The 14,589-nt window shown below is 44.5% G+C and overlaps 1 protein-coding gene across 2 annotated transcripts in view; it reads left to right on the top strand.

Moving 5' to 3' along the window:
- The window catches only part of SORD (sorbitol dehydrogenase), a 41,396-nt gene that overhangs the window by 1,963 nt on the left and 24,844 nt on the right, over window positions 1-14,589 (top strand). The window contains exons 2-6 of one of the 2 annotated variants that reach the window (XM_044980058.1): window positions 7,149-7,182; window positions 8,571-8,735; window positions 10,973-11,132; window positions 13,831-13,949; window positions 14,454-14,519. In XM_044980058.1, the coding sequence (XP_044835993.1) occupies window positions 7,149-7,182; window positions 8,571-8,735; window positions 10,973-11,132; window positions 13,831-13,949; window positions 14,454-14,519 (544 nt within the window). The remainder of the gene's footprint in view (window positions 1-7,148; window positions 7,183-8,570; window positions 8,736-10,972; window positions 11,133-13,830; window positions 13,950-14,453; window positions 14,520-14,589) is intronic. The other variant, XM_044980061.1, reaches the window with a different exon arrangement.

Genomic DNA, 14,589 nt, shown 5'->3' with positions numbered 1-14,589 from the left:
GAACTTTGATAAGCAGTGAGGTAGCCACAGAAAATAGTTTTGATCTGGCAGGTGCTTGTGATTAAATATGGACTTTGGTCACCTGTTGTGGCTCAGTTTCTTTTTATTGCTCCAGTGCAGCTCAAACAAAGCATAAGCAGTGTTACATACAGTGCGTGACTCACAGCCACATTTGAGATAGCGGTAACAACTGTCAAAACAGTATTAAAAAGCAACACTTATAATAATGTACATCTCATACACACATAATGTACAGTTTTCTAAATAGAAACATAGGAATTGCCATACTAGATCACACTCAAGGTCCATCTAGCCCAGTATCCTGACTCTGACTAAGGCAAAGTGGTGCCCACTTTGGATCACCTCATAATTTCTAATACTTAGAGATTGGCTTAAGCCCTTAAACAAGGGGTTTAATATTCCTTTCACAATATTAGTTAGCATGAACTGTAATAACTGGATAGGCTTATTATTCAGATACATGTCCAATCCCTTTTTGAATCTCATTAAGTTCTTTACCTTAATGACTTCCTGTGGCAGTGAGTTGCAGAGTCTGTTTTTTCTTTGTACGATCTCTTGCACAATGGGGTCCTGATCCACTACTGGGACTCCTAGGTGCTATGGTAATACAAATAATAAATAATATTTATATGTTGTATTTGTATAGTATTTACATGCTTTTATCAATTTTAATTTTGTCAGTTTTTAATTTAATTAAAAATCCCCTTTATCACACTCATTATCATGTCCCCTCTTATTTGTCTCCTCTCTAAGATAACAGTCCCAATCTCTTCAATCTTTCTCCATATGAGAGTTTTTCCGGACTCAAGATCATTCTTGTCGTTCTTCTTTGAGCTCCCTAATGAACAAATGGGTGCATGTTTTTTAGGATGCTCTTAGATACTCCACTTCCAGTATTGTGAGCTTCATTATCTTTTATACATATTGCAAGCTCCTATTTTCACACACAACTTTTCTGAAAAAAAGCTGAGGTTGTAAAAATTGTGTTTCACCAATTTACACATTTATTAGATACTTTCTATACATGTGGATAACTCAAAAAAGGCTTTCTTTAAAAGCTTCCAATTCACTCTGGCTGTGTCCTGAGTGGGACAAAGATTACTGGAACCAGCCCAACTTATGAAGATGTATATTCAAGAAAATGTTTAAAAATCAAAACATTTTAAATTACATTGTAACACATACTGATCCTCATCTGCGCCACACTCACACATCACCATACAAGGCAGGCTGCTGGCCAACCATTTGCATGGTGGTGAGCGTCTGGTTTATGCACATGACCATTTAATTAGGATTGATTTGAGAATGCATTGTATTTCATGTGTAACTGGAAAAACCCATTCATGCTTGATAGGAGAGGATACTTTTGGATGTGCTCAATCATCCTGGAACCATTCCTTTGCTTGATGGTTTTATCTTCTCGGTAGCAGGTAAAAAAATGAACCTCTTCATGGCAATTTTTCTCCATTTCTCTGATCCTTGGAAAACAGCCACCAATGTAGCTCTGCAAGTGTTGTAATGTTGATCTCAAATAGTAAACTTGACATATGAACACTTCCAGTGCATTTATGATCTCATCAATGACTGTCTCAGCCATTCCAAGCACCTTCAGTGCGAGAGAGTGTTCAGAGGCTGAATCAAATGCCTTCCAGAAAGAAAATTGTGTCTTCCACCCTGAAAGGGTGTGAAAACCTGGCAGTGTGGCATCTTTTAATGGTCTAGGAGATAGGAACACATCTCTGAGGGATATACAGTGATTCTGTTCTCCAGCAGCAGGAACAGAAACAGAATTTGCAGAAGTCTTGGGAATTACAAAGAAACTCCACTGAAAAGTGCGAGGCAGAAGTTTCATTATGCCATGTGACAATGAAATTCTTGAGCAGTTCTTTGCATGCTGTAATGTTTTTCCTGCAGTATGTGGTTAACTCATGCTTTGTGCAAATATGGGACAGCAGCTTCTTCATTGTGATATTGGAAATGTTTGTGGAGTCAGTGATTTTGTATTGGACAGGTGCAATACCATGGAGTCTATTCTTTTTGGTAATATTTGTAATAGATGCCTACATATACGTGTCAGACATGAGGTGGACTTCGTTATAGGTCCAGCATTTTCTCTGTAGGCCAAATCTTGGCAGGTATTGACAGTTTCTGGTTTGTCGAGAGCTTGTACCTCCAGCCATACTATCTGTGATTGCTACTCTGAAAGACCTCTGCTGGGATAAGATACCAGTCACATCAATAGGTGCTGGCTTAGGAAGACCATGCAAGATGTGCATAAGTTTGTTTTTCACCTAGCACACATGCATTTGCTCCATCACATTCAGACATCAGTTATGATACCTCAGAGAACTCCTGCTTTCCAAAGTCTCATGTAGGTCAACATGACACTGGGATCTGGACACAATCAGGAAACAAACAAGTGATGACTTGTGGTTAGCTCTGTAATAGTTCCTGCCACCTTCACTTTGACAGTCGTCTTTGCATTTGAGGAATGCTTCTTGATTGGAGCCCATTGATTGATGGAGCCTTGGATAATTCTTTGGGTTTTGAAGGCTTGATACAAGTCATGACCCGAAGGATCCATTCAGCCGACATCTTTAGCTGTCTCATCACTGAAGACTGCTTTTGTCATGATATTAATGAGCTCTGGTCCATCATAGGAAAATGGTTTGCCAGTGTGAGTAAGTTTATCCTGTAGCTTTAAAATTGCCCTTTCTTGGCATTTAACAGCACCTAATGAGTCTAGATGGTGTTTGGTTTCTTTGGGGGAGGTCATCCCACCCAAGCTTAATGTTTCATTTAAAGTTTGATGGAGTTCTGGATTGTCAGGAAAGATCTGGTGCTGATGTCACTGTGACCACCAATGCACCATTTAAAGAAGTAGTACTGGTCACATGGTATTATTTCTTCAGGTTTGGCATCAGCTATGGACCCCTGAAATTCCCATGTGCTGCAATACAAAATGCTTTTCTGTAAAAATTTAGTGGCTGCAAACAGTGTTCACATCTGTTGAACTGTTGACATCAGTGCTTTCTTCCACTTTTGGTAGCACCATGTCTTTTGCAGATTTTAACGATATGCCCTGTGATTCATTTCTGTAGATAGGATTACTAAAAACTTTGTCCATATCCTACAGTTCATCTTTAGTAAGTGCTTTAAGAGCCTGTCTGCCAAGCATTTGTTCCTCTTCAATCCCGTTCAAAGCACATATTCTCTCCATACTTAGTCTCTGTATCAGCCATTGCCATCACTTTCTCATCCATTAGAGCAATGGTGCCCAATGCAGTGCCCTGGCGCCCGCGGGGGCATCTTAATGCGCCCGCGTCCTGGCCCCCAGGAGAGCACCCGCCGAAATGCCGCCGAATTTCAGTGGCACTTCGGCGGGGGCGCCTCTCGATGACGACGCTTGTCGCCGACCAGTGATGTCATTGAGAGGCATTGCTCCCGAATTTCAGCGGGGACGCCTCTCAATGACATCACTTGTTGACGGCAAGTGGCGTCATCGAGAGACGTCGCTGCTGAAATGCCGCCGAAATTCGGCGGCATTTCGGCGGGTGCTCCACCACTGCAGTGGTCCTTCGTCTGGTGCCCACCATATGAAAAGATTGGGGACCGCTGCATTAGAGTCTCTGCAAGGCATTTTATGAAATCCAGCTTAGTCACGTAGGGCAGGTCTACACTATGGGGGAAAATCGATATAAGATACGCAACTTCAGCTACGTGAATAATGTAGCTGAAGTCGAAGTATCTGATATCGAATTACTTACAGTCCTCACGGCGCGGGATCGACGTCCGCGGCTCCCCATGTCGACTCCGCTACCGCCGTTCGCGTTGGTGGAGTTACGGAGTCGACATGAGCGCATTCGGGGATCGATATATCATGTCTAGATGAGACATGATATATCGATCCCCGAGAAATCGATTGCTACCCGCCGATACGGCGGGTAGTGAAGACGTACCCGTAGTTTGCAGTAGTAATAGTATCATTATTTGTTTCTGTTGCTTTGACCTTTTGATGCAACATGTTACCTATGTTCTTGGTGTAGCACTTGATGTGATACACAATGTCATATGCATAGGCATCTTTTGGGTCAGTGTACCCCCTTTAATTTACTTTCCATGCAACATTCTTGCTAACAATGACTGCTTCATACAGTTTCTCACCTGTTTTTCATGTTGAAACTGTGCTTCGTGGATGCCTTTGGGCTTCCGGCTTACTGCAGAAGAAGCAGATGTTCTTCTTGAAATGTATTCCATGGGAAATACTGTAAGGCAAGTCTCACCCATAGCTGTCATTTGTCCTGGCATCTTCAACTTTTCCTGATGCTCAACGTACTTCCTCTCCAAACATACCAAATTCAGTTTATGGGTGCACTTATAGCTTGTAAGGTGCCACTGAGCATTGTGTTTAACCAGATCCTCCATGATGGTATTCTCCAAAGATTGACTGCTAGTTGGAACTCTTTGTCTCCTCACTGTGCCTAAAAATAATCAAGATCAAAGTAAAAATGAGGATTTTGTAATAAATTACTTTGGGATTGTAATTAATTATGTTATGTTAATATGTGTATGCCATTTGTGAATGGATTCCAGTAGCTTCTGTCTGGATGCTGATGTCTTAACCAGTGCCTCATTACAACTCTTTTGGCACAATAAAACTGATAATCAGTACCACTGAACCACTTCTCTTTTTTTGCTGATGATGGCACAACTGGAAGCACTCCTTCCATTTATAGTAATCTGTCACATAACAAAAAAAATCAGGTATCATATTTCTGAGCATTAACTGGTAACATAGTACTGTCAGTGGAGGGCCACAATTTAGCTTTGTGATAGCTGCACGTTTGACATGGGCGTGTTAAAGTATAATTTTAAAAAATGATTTAAAAATATTTTTTCGTATATATATTTCTACATAATTGTTCTAGGTTTGTCGTGTTTGCTACTACCATCATTGTTTTCATGGGAGAAAGGCCTCTCAGATGACAACTCTCTTGACCCACTTAGGACAACATTGTGTTATCAAAATTTCCACCAACCAGAGGACCTGGAGCTGGGAGGCAGTGTGTTCCCCTGCCACTCCTCAGAAGGTGGCACCATTGAAATTATGATTCTATAGATTTTTATGAATCAAATGACACCTCACTTACCGTTCTACCATTAACTTCTCAGTAGGATACATGCTTTGTAACTATTTGTATAGCTGCAGTATTGTACAACGAGATACCTTTAAGGAGCGAAAGACAGACTCTTTCCGTCCAACCATCACTCTCCTTGAATCTTCACCCTGCCCCCCACCACCCACTTCCCTGTCCTCACGCACACTGGACCTGATTCACATTTACATTTATTCACTTTTAAATCACTCTGACTGTGTTAAGGAACCTCGGTGTAAATGAGCATCAGGCCCACCATGTTTATTTGACGTTACAGTCATTAAATCACACTAATCAAATCTCATGCTTTCCTGAGCTTTATGCCCTGGCCTACACTATTAAATAGTCAAGGAAAGCAAAGACAGCAGGGTGGGTTCAAAAGCACTGCTGGGATTGAGACTCTATATTGAAGTGTAGTGCCGTGGCTCCACTAAAAAAGTCAGCATTTGCCTCACAGAGATATCAGAGATACTACAATCTTTCCCTAAAATGGGTGGTAAATCTGGTGTCTCTGATGCCCTGTTGTGGTAATCTCTACATGACTGCTGTAGCTGATGCTCTGTGGACCATCATAACAAGACCATCCACTTCTTCAATCCAAAGTAATATTTGCTTATTGACTAAACATTTAAATCATCTTTGGAGAAAGGTGCAGCAAAAGATAAACATAGTGAGGTGAAATCAAATCGAACACAACATAATTCTCTTCACTTTCATGTTTGCTTTCCTACTGTGATAGTGATGTCAAATATTGAGTTTAGTGTTCATGAGGTTTTTAAATTGTAAATTCTTTTAGGAAAGAATATCTGCGTGCAAAGGTCCAACGCCCAGGTTTATGTGTGGGAGTGATTAGGTTAAGACACAATGTATGATTTTGATAACAAAATAACTTCTAAGCAAACGGATTATACGGAGTTTACGTTAGTCCCAGCGAAGGATCAATTCCGTTTCCATTGCAGTCGATGGGAGTCTTTCAACTGGGAGTTGGGCTGGTTCCAGTAATCTTGAAAAGACAGTGGCAACCACCCCTCTTTCATTTTTAAAGTTGGGAAGAAACTTTGTAGCAAATCTTTCGAGAACTCAGAAATCCACTTTTCCTCCCCATTATACACTAGCTCCCCAATCCTGTGAACAGAGACAGTTATAGGGGTTTGAAAGCACAGTGTTTATTTTTGTACTTGGACATTTTGTTTAACCTCCTTGTGTAGTGAAATCCTAAGGACTTATTCTTTTTTCTTTGAATACTTGGGAGGAGCTCAGATACCACAATGTTGGGGAACCACGTAAGTATGTAAATATAGACAGAAGAGGTAAAAGTCCTGCAAACATATAGATTACCTTTTATTGGTGTGAAATGTGACCCAGGGTTGTAGCTGAGCCCTTCTATGTATGACAAAGTAGCGGTGTAATGCTCATTTTCCTGGGATCCTCAGGCTCCACACTGTTAAATAGCCACTGTACCCTGCTTCTTTCATGCTCCCATTAATTCCACTTGTGGGGAGGGGAAAGATGGTGTTTTTGCCCTCAGCCACATGGAATTTTTGTGGTATTTTCCCCTTCCACGTGTTTTCCCTGTGATTGGTCAATGATTCAAGTTTTATAATGCCTCATTCATATAAAAAATCTCAAGGAACAGCTATTCCAGCAATAATAGCATCACAAGACAAGGGCGTGAGAATAGGCTTTTAGAAAGGGACATTTAATCCTGATTGTCTTTATAAATTATTGCTTTACTGTGAATATCTGGTTCCAAAGCCACTTTGGTTTCAGAGGATGAGTTTGTTTTCAGTTCATGGGATAAGGTGCTTTAACTGAAACCACAAGTTCTGTTCTATTCTATGGAAGTTTGGTGTATAAGACATGATCCCACTACTTTAATTACTTATGTACTGGAGAAGATTCTAGGGATTTCTCAGAAAGCAGCCCCAAATTTTCATGCAAACTGAATGCTTTTTGTTTGTTTCCCTATAGGAAAATCGCCCAGTCCCAGAACCAGGTCCCAATGGTAGGTCTCTAGGGTGACTGCCTGCCTTCTACCTTGTGGTTTTCTTTATGAGTGTAATTTCTTTCTAAATTCTCTATTTACCCTTTGCTGATCTCCCCCTGCAAACCAACTATAGTGTCTATGATAACAGATAACATTGCCCAAAAAGGAGCATGTCAAGTATTGCATCCATTTGAGAGGGGATGGTGGTGAAATCTGAAATGTATGTGGCATTAGCTAATGCCCTCTCCCTATGTTTTAGCTTAACAAGATCTGGGAACAATAACAACTTATGAAAGACACAATCCTGAGGGTCCTATTGAGAAATGATGCATAAGGTCTGGAAAATTAGTTCTCTTCCTTTAGACCTACCTGCATCCACTCTGCTGAAGTGTAAGTGGATGGGACTTAGGGTGCCCAGACAGCAAGTGTGAAAAATCAGGACAGGGGGTGGGGGGTAATAAGAGCCTATATACGAAAAAGACCCAAAAATCGGGACTGTCCCTATAAAATCGGGACATCTGGTCACCCTAATGGGACTTGCACTGAGAAGGAAGAAGGTGTAAATAAAGTTGGGCGAGAGACTAGGTCATTTTAATAACATCTGAATAACCAGCAGTGTTTGTGTGTTTCATATTACCTTGCTCTGAAAGAACGATATCACAAAGGGGTGCTGATGGGAATTGGAAACGATCTGCACTTCTCAGGATTGGGCTCATAGAAACTAGAGAAGGAAAAATTAGCTAGAAACTCCATTCTGGCCTCATTCAGATAACAAGCTTGTAAAATGGAAATTCCATTGAGATTTTGATGCCGCAGGCTGCTTATCATGTGATCGGAAACACTAAACATAGTTTCATCTTGATAATCTGATTGCCCTAACCCTGAAGTATATATGCTTTATTGCTACGTTCAAATGCATAGTACACCATTCTATCTGAAAATTATTCAAGTAGCCAGAAGTTCTGTACATCATATTTAATCAAAGGTCCCATTTGGCACCCAGACTTGAGCTCTCTTCTTAGATTACATTTGCCTTCATTTACAAGAGATGTATTTTATTTTAATCTCTTGGGAGTTTTAGGTTCTTATGTAGAATGTTCAGATTTCAGTAAGTATCTCATAAATGTCGACTGTCCTATAGGATGTAATTGCAAATGGGTTACTATGAAACATGTTAGTAAATGATGGTGAACGGATTAGGAAGGTAAAGAAATAGAGGGAAGAAGATGATTGAAAACCTATTGAAACTTGTCTAGTCCACCCCCGGGGCTAGTGCAGGATTGTTCACTAGTGTATTTTCTAGTGATAAACATTAGAATGAGATTTTCAAAAGTGCTCTCAGCATTGGCCTAATTCTGTTCTCATGCAGTTGGTCTCTGGTTTATGACTCTTTCTTTCTTTGCCAGAGGTGCTGCTGAGGATGCATTCAGTCGGGATCTGTGGGTCTGATGTCCACTACTGGCAGAATGGTAGAATTGGGGACTTTATCGTAAAGAAACCCATGGTGCTCGGGCATGAGGCATCCGGAATCGTCATCAAAGTGGGGTCATCAGTAACCCATCTGAAGCCAGGTGAGCAGCTTCCTTGTGGACGGTTGCCTGATATGTACTTTCTCTGTTGTGATGAGGTTGAGAGGCTGGCCTGCTAGGAAATATTAAATGTTCATTGTGTGTTGATGAAACATTAGGAATCCTGCAAACCAGAGAAGCCTAAGTCAAAACCTTCAGTTTGGGAGTGATAAAAAGAGGAGGAAGATGGTCCAGAGATGTGAGTGCCAACCTGGAACTCAGCACTCCTGGGCTCAGTCCTCTGCTACGCTAGACTTCTTGGGTGACCTTGGGCAAGTCACTTAATCTCCTTTTGCCTCTGTTCCCCTTTTGTAAAGTGGGGATAATAGCACCACCCTATCTCCCAGGGGTGTTGGGAAAATCAGTACATTAAAGATTGTGAGATGTGGAGTACTATGATAATGGGGGCCAGAAAAGGGCCTTAGATGAAAATCTTAACTTGGATTTGAATTTCATAAATGACTCTGCCTTAATATTGGGTTAAAACTGGTGTGTAGGTCCCAGCACCACTGGACTTGGGGTTCAGGAGCCAGAGCTGGGTCCCAGTTTTATGGTTTGCCCCAATATCTACCTAAAACACAGCTGTTGCCCTTTATATGTTGGTTCACTGCTCTCTTCACCCCTTGCACAAATCCTCCTAACCAACCACCAGCTCTTCCAAGCCAAATCTGGCTCTCTTTTATTGAAAAATCAAACCTAGAGTGAGATGTTACAATAAAAACAGCTCCTCCTGGGTTTTGTCTCCTGTCCCTGCTTTACTGCACAGTACATTGGGCAAACTGAGATTTGTTGTGATTTGGCCAAAACTGTCCCCTCACAATCGACAAGGCTCACTGCCATCCATCACTCACTTTGGACATCTGACTTCATGGCACTTCTTAGGAATCACTTGCTTTGACCTTTTGGAGAATGCTAATATGATTTGAATATTGCACGTACGCTGTTGTGTTTTTAAAGGATACATGTTGAACGTGCAATCCAGGCGTGACCATAAAGCCTTTGTAGACCATGCATCTGAGTCACTCTTGCTGCTTGTGAATCCTTTTATTGAGCCAGTTAACTCAATATAATAACTTCCTTTTGCTGTGTGTACATGTTCCAGAAATTGAGGACATCTGGCATTGATGGTTAGGTGCTGGCTTACTAAGAAATGTGGTGCATTATTTCTCATTTACACCACTGTAAATCTAGGGTAACTGTTAGCTTCATTAGAGTGACTCCAGATTTAAATAGGTATAACACAGAGCAGAGTTTGGCCCCAGAGTTAGATCTGTAGGGCAGGAACTAAATCTTTCTCTGTGTTCTGTGCAGTGCTGCTTACGCTGATGCCACTCTGTAATTAATAAACAATAGTGATGACCAAAGGGCCCTTCATCCGCCTGGACATTCTGAGGGGGACCTCTGAGCTAGAGAGCTGACCACAGCCTCATTGAGGGAGTTGCCCAATGATTGGCTTTCTGGTGTTGAGTGAAAAGGGCTAGAAGCATTTTGAATGTTTTATGAGTCTCTTATACTCCCTTGTGCAGCTCTGGAAAACCTGACTGTGGAGCAGGTGAACAATGGCCCCTTTGCCACTCTGAGCTGTCTGAGGATTGATCAGGCAATGTGGAGCTCTGCCACATGGGAGTAAGGGCATTTTGTGCTCTATTTGGATGTATTTTGGATACTGATCTCCTGACTCCTACATGCACTTCCAGGTCTTTACCAGGAGCCCAGCCTGTCTCTACATCATAACTGTCAGTCTGGAGAGCAAGTACAGTGATTGCCATTAAAATCCAACGTTTGCCAACAGATCCTGCATGGTGATTCCTTTTAGTTCATAATGCGGGAGATCTCAGATACCACTCAATGGTACTCTGTAACAAACACTAGCTTTTTGATGGGAATAGGAAATCAGCCAATTTACAGTGATTAGACTGAGGGGAAGATGTAGGTAGTGCTGCACGTGACTGATCCGGCATCCTCTTAGTGTCTGTCTGTCTCTTGCATATTATATTTCCTTCTGTAATGATGAACAGTGTGTATGGCTGGGTCCCTGGGGCTGGGTGATGAGTCTCCGTAGCATGGCATTAGGGAAATAGATTCAAGTGTATCAAAGGAAGTCTTTGTCTTTCAGTGGGTGTTTACAGAACAGGGTAGATCTCTCCCTTCCTTGGCATCTGTCTTGATCATTCAGATCTCCACATGGTGCTGTGCCCACACACTCCTTGTCTCACCCCACCCTCCTTTCACTCACTCAGGCGATCGAGTGGCCATTGAGCCTGGTGCTCCGCGAGACTTCGATGAATTCTGCAAAATCGGACGCTACAACCTATCTCCGACTATCTTCTTCTGTGCGACACCTCCCGATGATGGAAACCTGTGCCGATATTATGCACACAATGCCAACTTTTGCTACAAGTCAGTCACACACTCCCTCTGTGTGGGGTTAGCCATATGGCTCCTCCCTCTCTCCCTCAGCCATCTGCACAATGGGGATAGTAATCTAGTTACATGAAGCGCTTCTTGTTATTTCCCGAGATGCCCCTGGCATGGGTGGGGTTCAGATTGAGGCCTGGTTGCCAAGTGTTTGGGAATGTGATCTAGAACTTAATCTGACCTCCTTTGTACTGGCCTCCTTTGTAATGCACTTTGAGAGCTACGGATGCAAATACTCTAGAAGATCTAGGGATTATTTATTTATGTGTTTGTTTATCTTTGTTTTTATCTCCACTTTTCACTGTGATATCTGAGAACTTTATGACAGGAAGTAGTTAGACGTTTCTTTCCTGCAGATTTCCTGTGACTTTATCACTGCTTTAACCCCAAAGAGTTTCCTTTTCTTAATCCTCTCTCTTCTTGCTCTCATTTCTACAAGGCAAGGTAAGGCCTGATGGATTTTTGGGTTCTGCTGTTGGAAACTCAAGGAGAGCCAGCCCTGTTGCTGCCCTGTAGAAAGCACTGCAAGAACTGCTAAACCTGCAATACGATTTGCTCAGTTATTAACTGAGAAGACCTAGACTGGTCCTGATTGTCCCAGGCAGCCAGTACCCCTGCTAATGCAGCCTTCATGCAACACTGAAGATAATTTTGACCCCACTGATACCAAAGGTCACATCCTGGTTGTCAGAGAAACTTACTTGGGCTCTGATTCAGCAAAACATTTAAGCATATGAGCATCCGTATTGCTCGATTGCAGTGGGACTGAAGCACAAGCTTAATGTTAAACATGTGCTGAAGTACTTGCTGAATTGGAGCATTAGAAAACCTAGCAGCCCAAATTCATCCCTGCATAACTGCTCTGACTTCCGTGTGCAGGTGGCGGAGTCCCCCGCGGTGCGCCAGAGGTTGGTCCTGGCGGAAGCCACCAGGGTCGGAGACCTCCTGGACTACGACCGGGGAGACTGGCTGGATCCCCTGACGCACGCTCGGCGGATGGGGCTCTCCAGACCTTGTACATCCCGGCTCGTACTACAGGAGGTGAAGGCCGCTTTGCCGCCCGCTGCTCGGGCCTACCTCGACCGGGTCCTGCGTGAGGGCACGCCCCGCCCACCCCCTACCCCGAGCCCTCCAGACCTCTTCATCGGGCCCCTGCCCCGTGGACCTGACCGGCCCCCCCGCCCCTTCTCCGCCAGCCGGCTGCACGATCTGCAGCCGGTCCGTTTCCAAACCGCGCCAAGGAAGCAGCTCTACGCGCTCGTGCTCCACACCCTTCACTTCCTCACCCTCGTGTCCTGCCCCGACACCAAGTGGCGGGACCTCTTGCCACCTCTGGAGGGTGAGGAGCCCCGGTGGGCCAGCCTGTACTCCACCCTGATCCCGAGGCCCATCGGGGACATCAGTTGGCGGCTCCTCCATGGGGCCGTGAGCACGGGCGTGTACTTGGCGCGGTTTACCCCTGTCCCAGACACCTGCCCCTTCTGCGGCGTGAGGGAGACCCTGGCGCACATTTACATAGAGTGCGCCAGGCTGCAGCCCCTATACTGGCTCCTCACTAATATCCTCTTGCGTTTCTGGCTGCACTTTTCCCCCCACCTGCTTCTCCATGCACTCCCTATCCGTGGCCCCACGAAGTCGCAGGACCTCCTGGTCAGCCTCCTCCTCGCCCTGGCAAAAATGGCCATCTACGTGACCAGGGAGAGGCGGTTGGCCAAGGGAGACTCCTGCGACTGTGGGGCCTGTTTCCGATCCTTAGTCCGTTCACGTCTCCGGGCAGAGTTCCTCTGGGCGGCGTCCGCTGGCTCCCTTGACGCCTTCAAGGAGCAGTGGGCACTGTCCGGGGTTCTCTGCTCGGTGTCCCCGTCAGGCTCCCTTCTTATGACCCTTTGACCACACTCCTGTCCCTGTTCTTTTATTAGTTGTCCCCCGCAATTAGTGGGTTTCTGAGGCCCTGTGGTACCTCCCCTTAGGCTGGGGGGGGTTCCGTTAGCATGGGGCAGGCTTTGCCTGCCCCGTTTCCCGGAAACCCAATAGATATACCACACATTTGTATGAATATCAGGCCAACCCACCGGTTGAAACACTTCCCGCATGTCAGTGACCAGCAATAGAGTATGATGGGGTAATGAACAGGGGGATGTCTGATCTTATGTCCCTTTGCTTTGTGATCTGAAGTGGCCACCTCTACAAGCTATAGCATTTCATGGGTCTGACAGGAGTCACCTGGGGGAACACTTCCCTTATTAACCTGAAGAGTGGATGATCTGCAGCACATTCTCCCTCTCCTCCGGGAATAGAACAATGATAGAAGTTGAAGGTGCAGAAGCCTTCTCCCCCGTACCCATCCATGAAGGCAGGGCACACCTCTTCCCCACAGCACATTGTTGAACATTCTCATGAATCACTGCAGCAAACAACAAGCATCATGTTTTCTAGGGTGGGTGCCTAAATTGTGCCTGCCAAAAGAGAGATTGCAGAGTCTGATGGGTACTTAGTTGCATAGTAGCCCCTTATGCAGTGCTCAGGTCTGTGTTTTATTCCAATTATAAGGACATTTTGCCAGCACAGTTTAGACATTGATCTTTGCAGATGTGGTCCTGTGGATTGTAAAATGTTAGCTTCACTCCACAACCATTAAAAAGCCCCTATTGTGACTTTCCTGTGTCTCTGGTTCTTGCAGGCTTCCAGATAACATCACCTTTGAAGAAGGGGCCCTCATTGAACCACTCTCTGTGGGAATCCATGCCTGCCGAAGAGGCGGAGTCACTCTGGGATCCAAAGTCTTAATCTGTGGGGCTGGTATGGAATAACCCACCTCATGCCTTGTGCTTCCCACCTGTCATGAGTGCCCTGTCACAGAGAAATGCAACAGAGTGACCAGCCTGGTCTCTAGGTTCAGGATGGAGCATTGTGTGCTGACAACTCCAGTCTCCATGGCCCACATCTCTGTATTGAGGCCGAGAGTGGCCTCGGGCAGCAGTGCACTCCTTGGCCACACTTTGGCCAGCCCTGCTCCAAAATGGATTTGAAGTGCATGTTGTGGCTAAACAGGCAGTTTGGGTGGTAACAAGATACCTAGGAGTCTAGCAGTATTCTCCTCACAGCCAGCCCCAAACCTGGAGCAATAACAGCCGTGCCGGCTGCCATTCTCAGTGCACTGTAGCAGATCATGACATCTGCTGTAATCCCAGTGTCAGTCCTCCCTGGAGCTATACCCCCAACACAGCGAGCTTTACACTCACTTCACAGTGATCGTGATTTTCCTGCATTCTGACATCTCCTTTTCCTTTCCTGTTGCTCCAGGACCCATTGGGCTAGTCTGCTTGCTCGTCGCCAAGACGATGGGTGCTGCCCAGGTAGTAATCACTGGTAAGATCTTCTTTTAACCCTTAAAATGCTGCCTCGGTCTCACATATCCAAAAAAGGCTGCTCTTCCTGT

This window comes from Mauremys mutica, chromosome 11, assembly GCF_020497125.1.
Source record: "Mauremys mutica isolate MM-2020 ecotype Southern chromosome 11, ASM2049712v1, whole genome shotgun sequence".
In the NCBI taxonomy this organism is placed as follows: domain Eukaryota; kingdom Metazoa; phylum Chordata; order Testudines; family Geoemydidae; genus Mauremys; species Mauremys mutica.
Note: the sequence above shows the minus strand (reverse complement) of the source record. Positions and strands in the feature narration are given on the sequence as shown.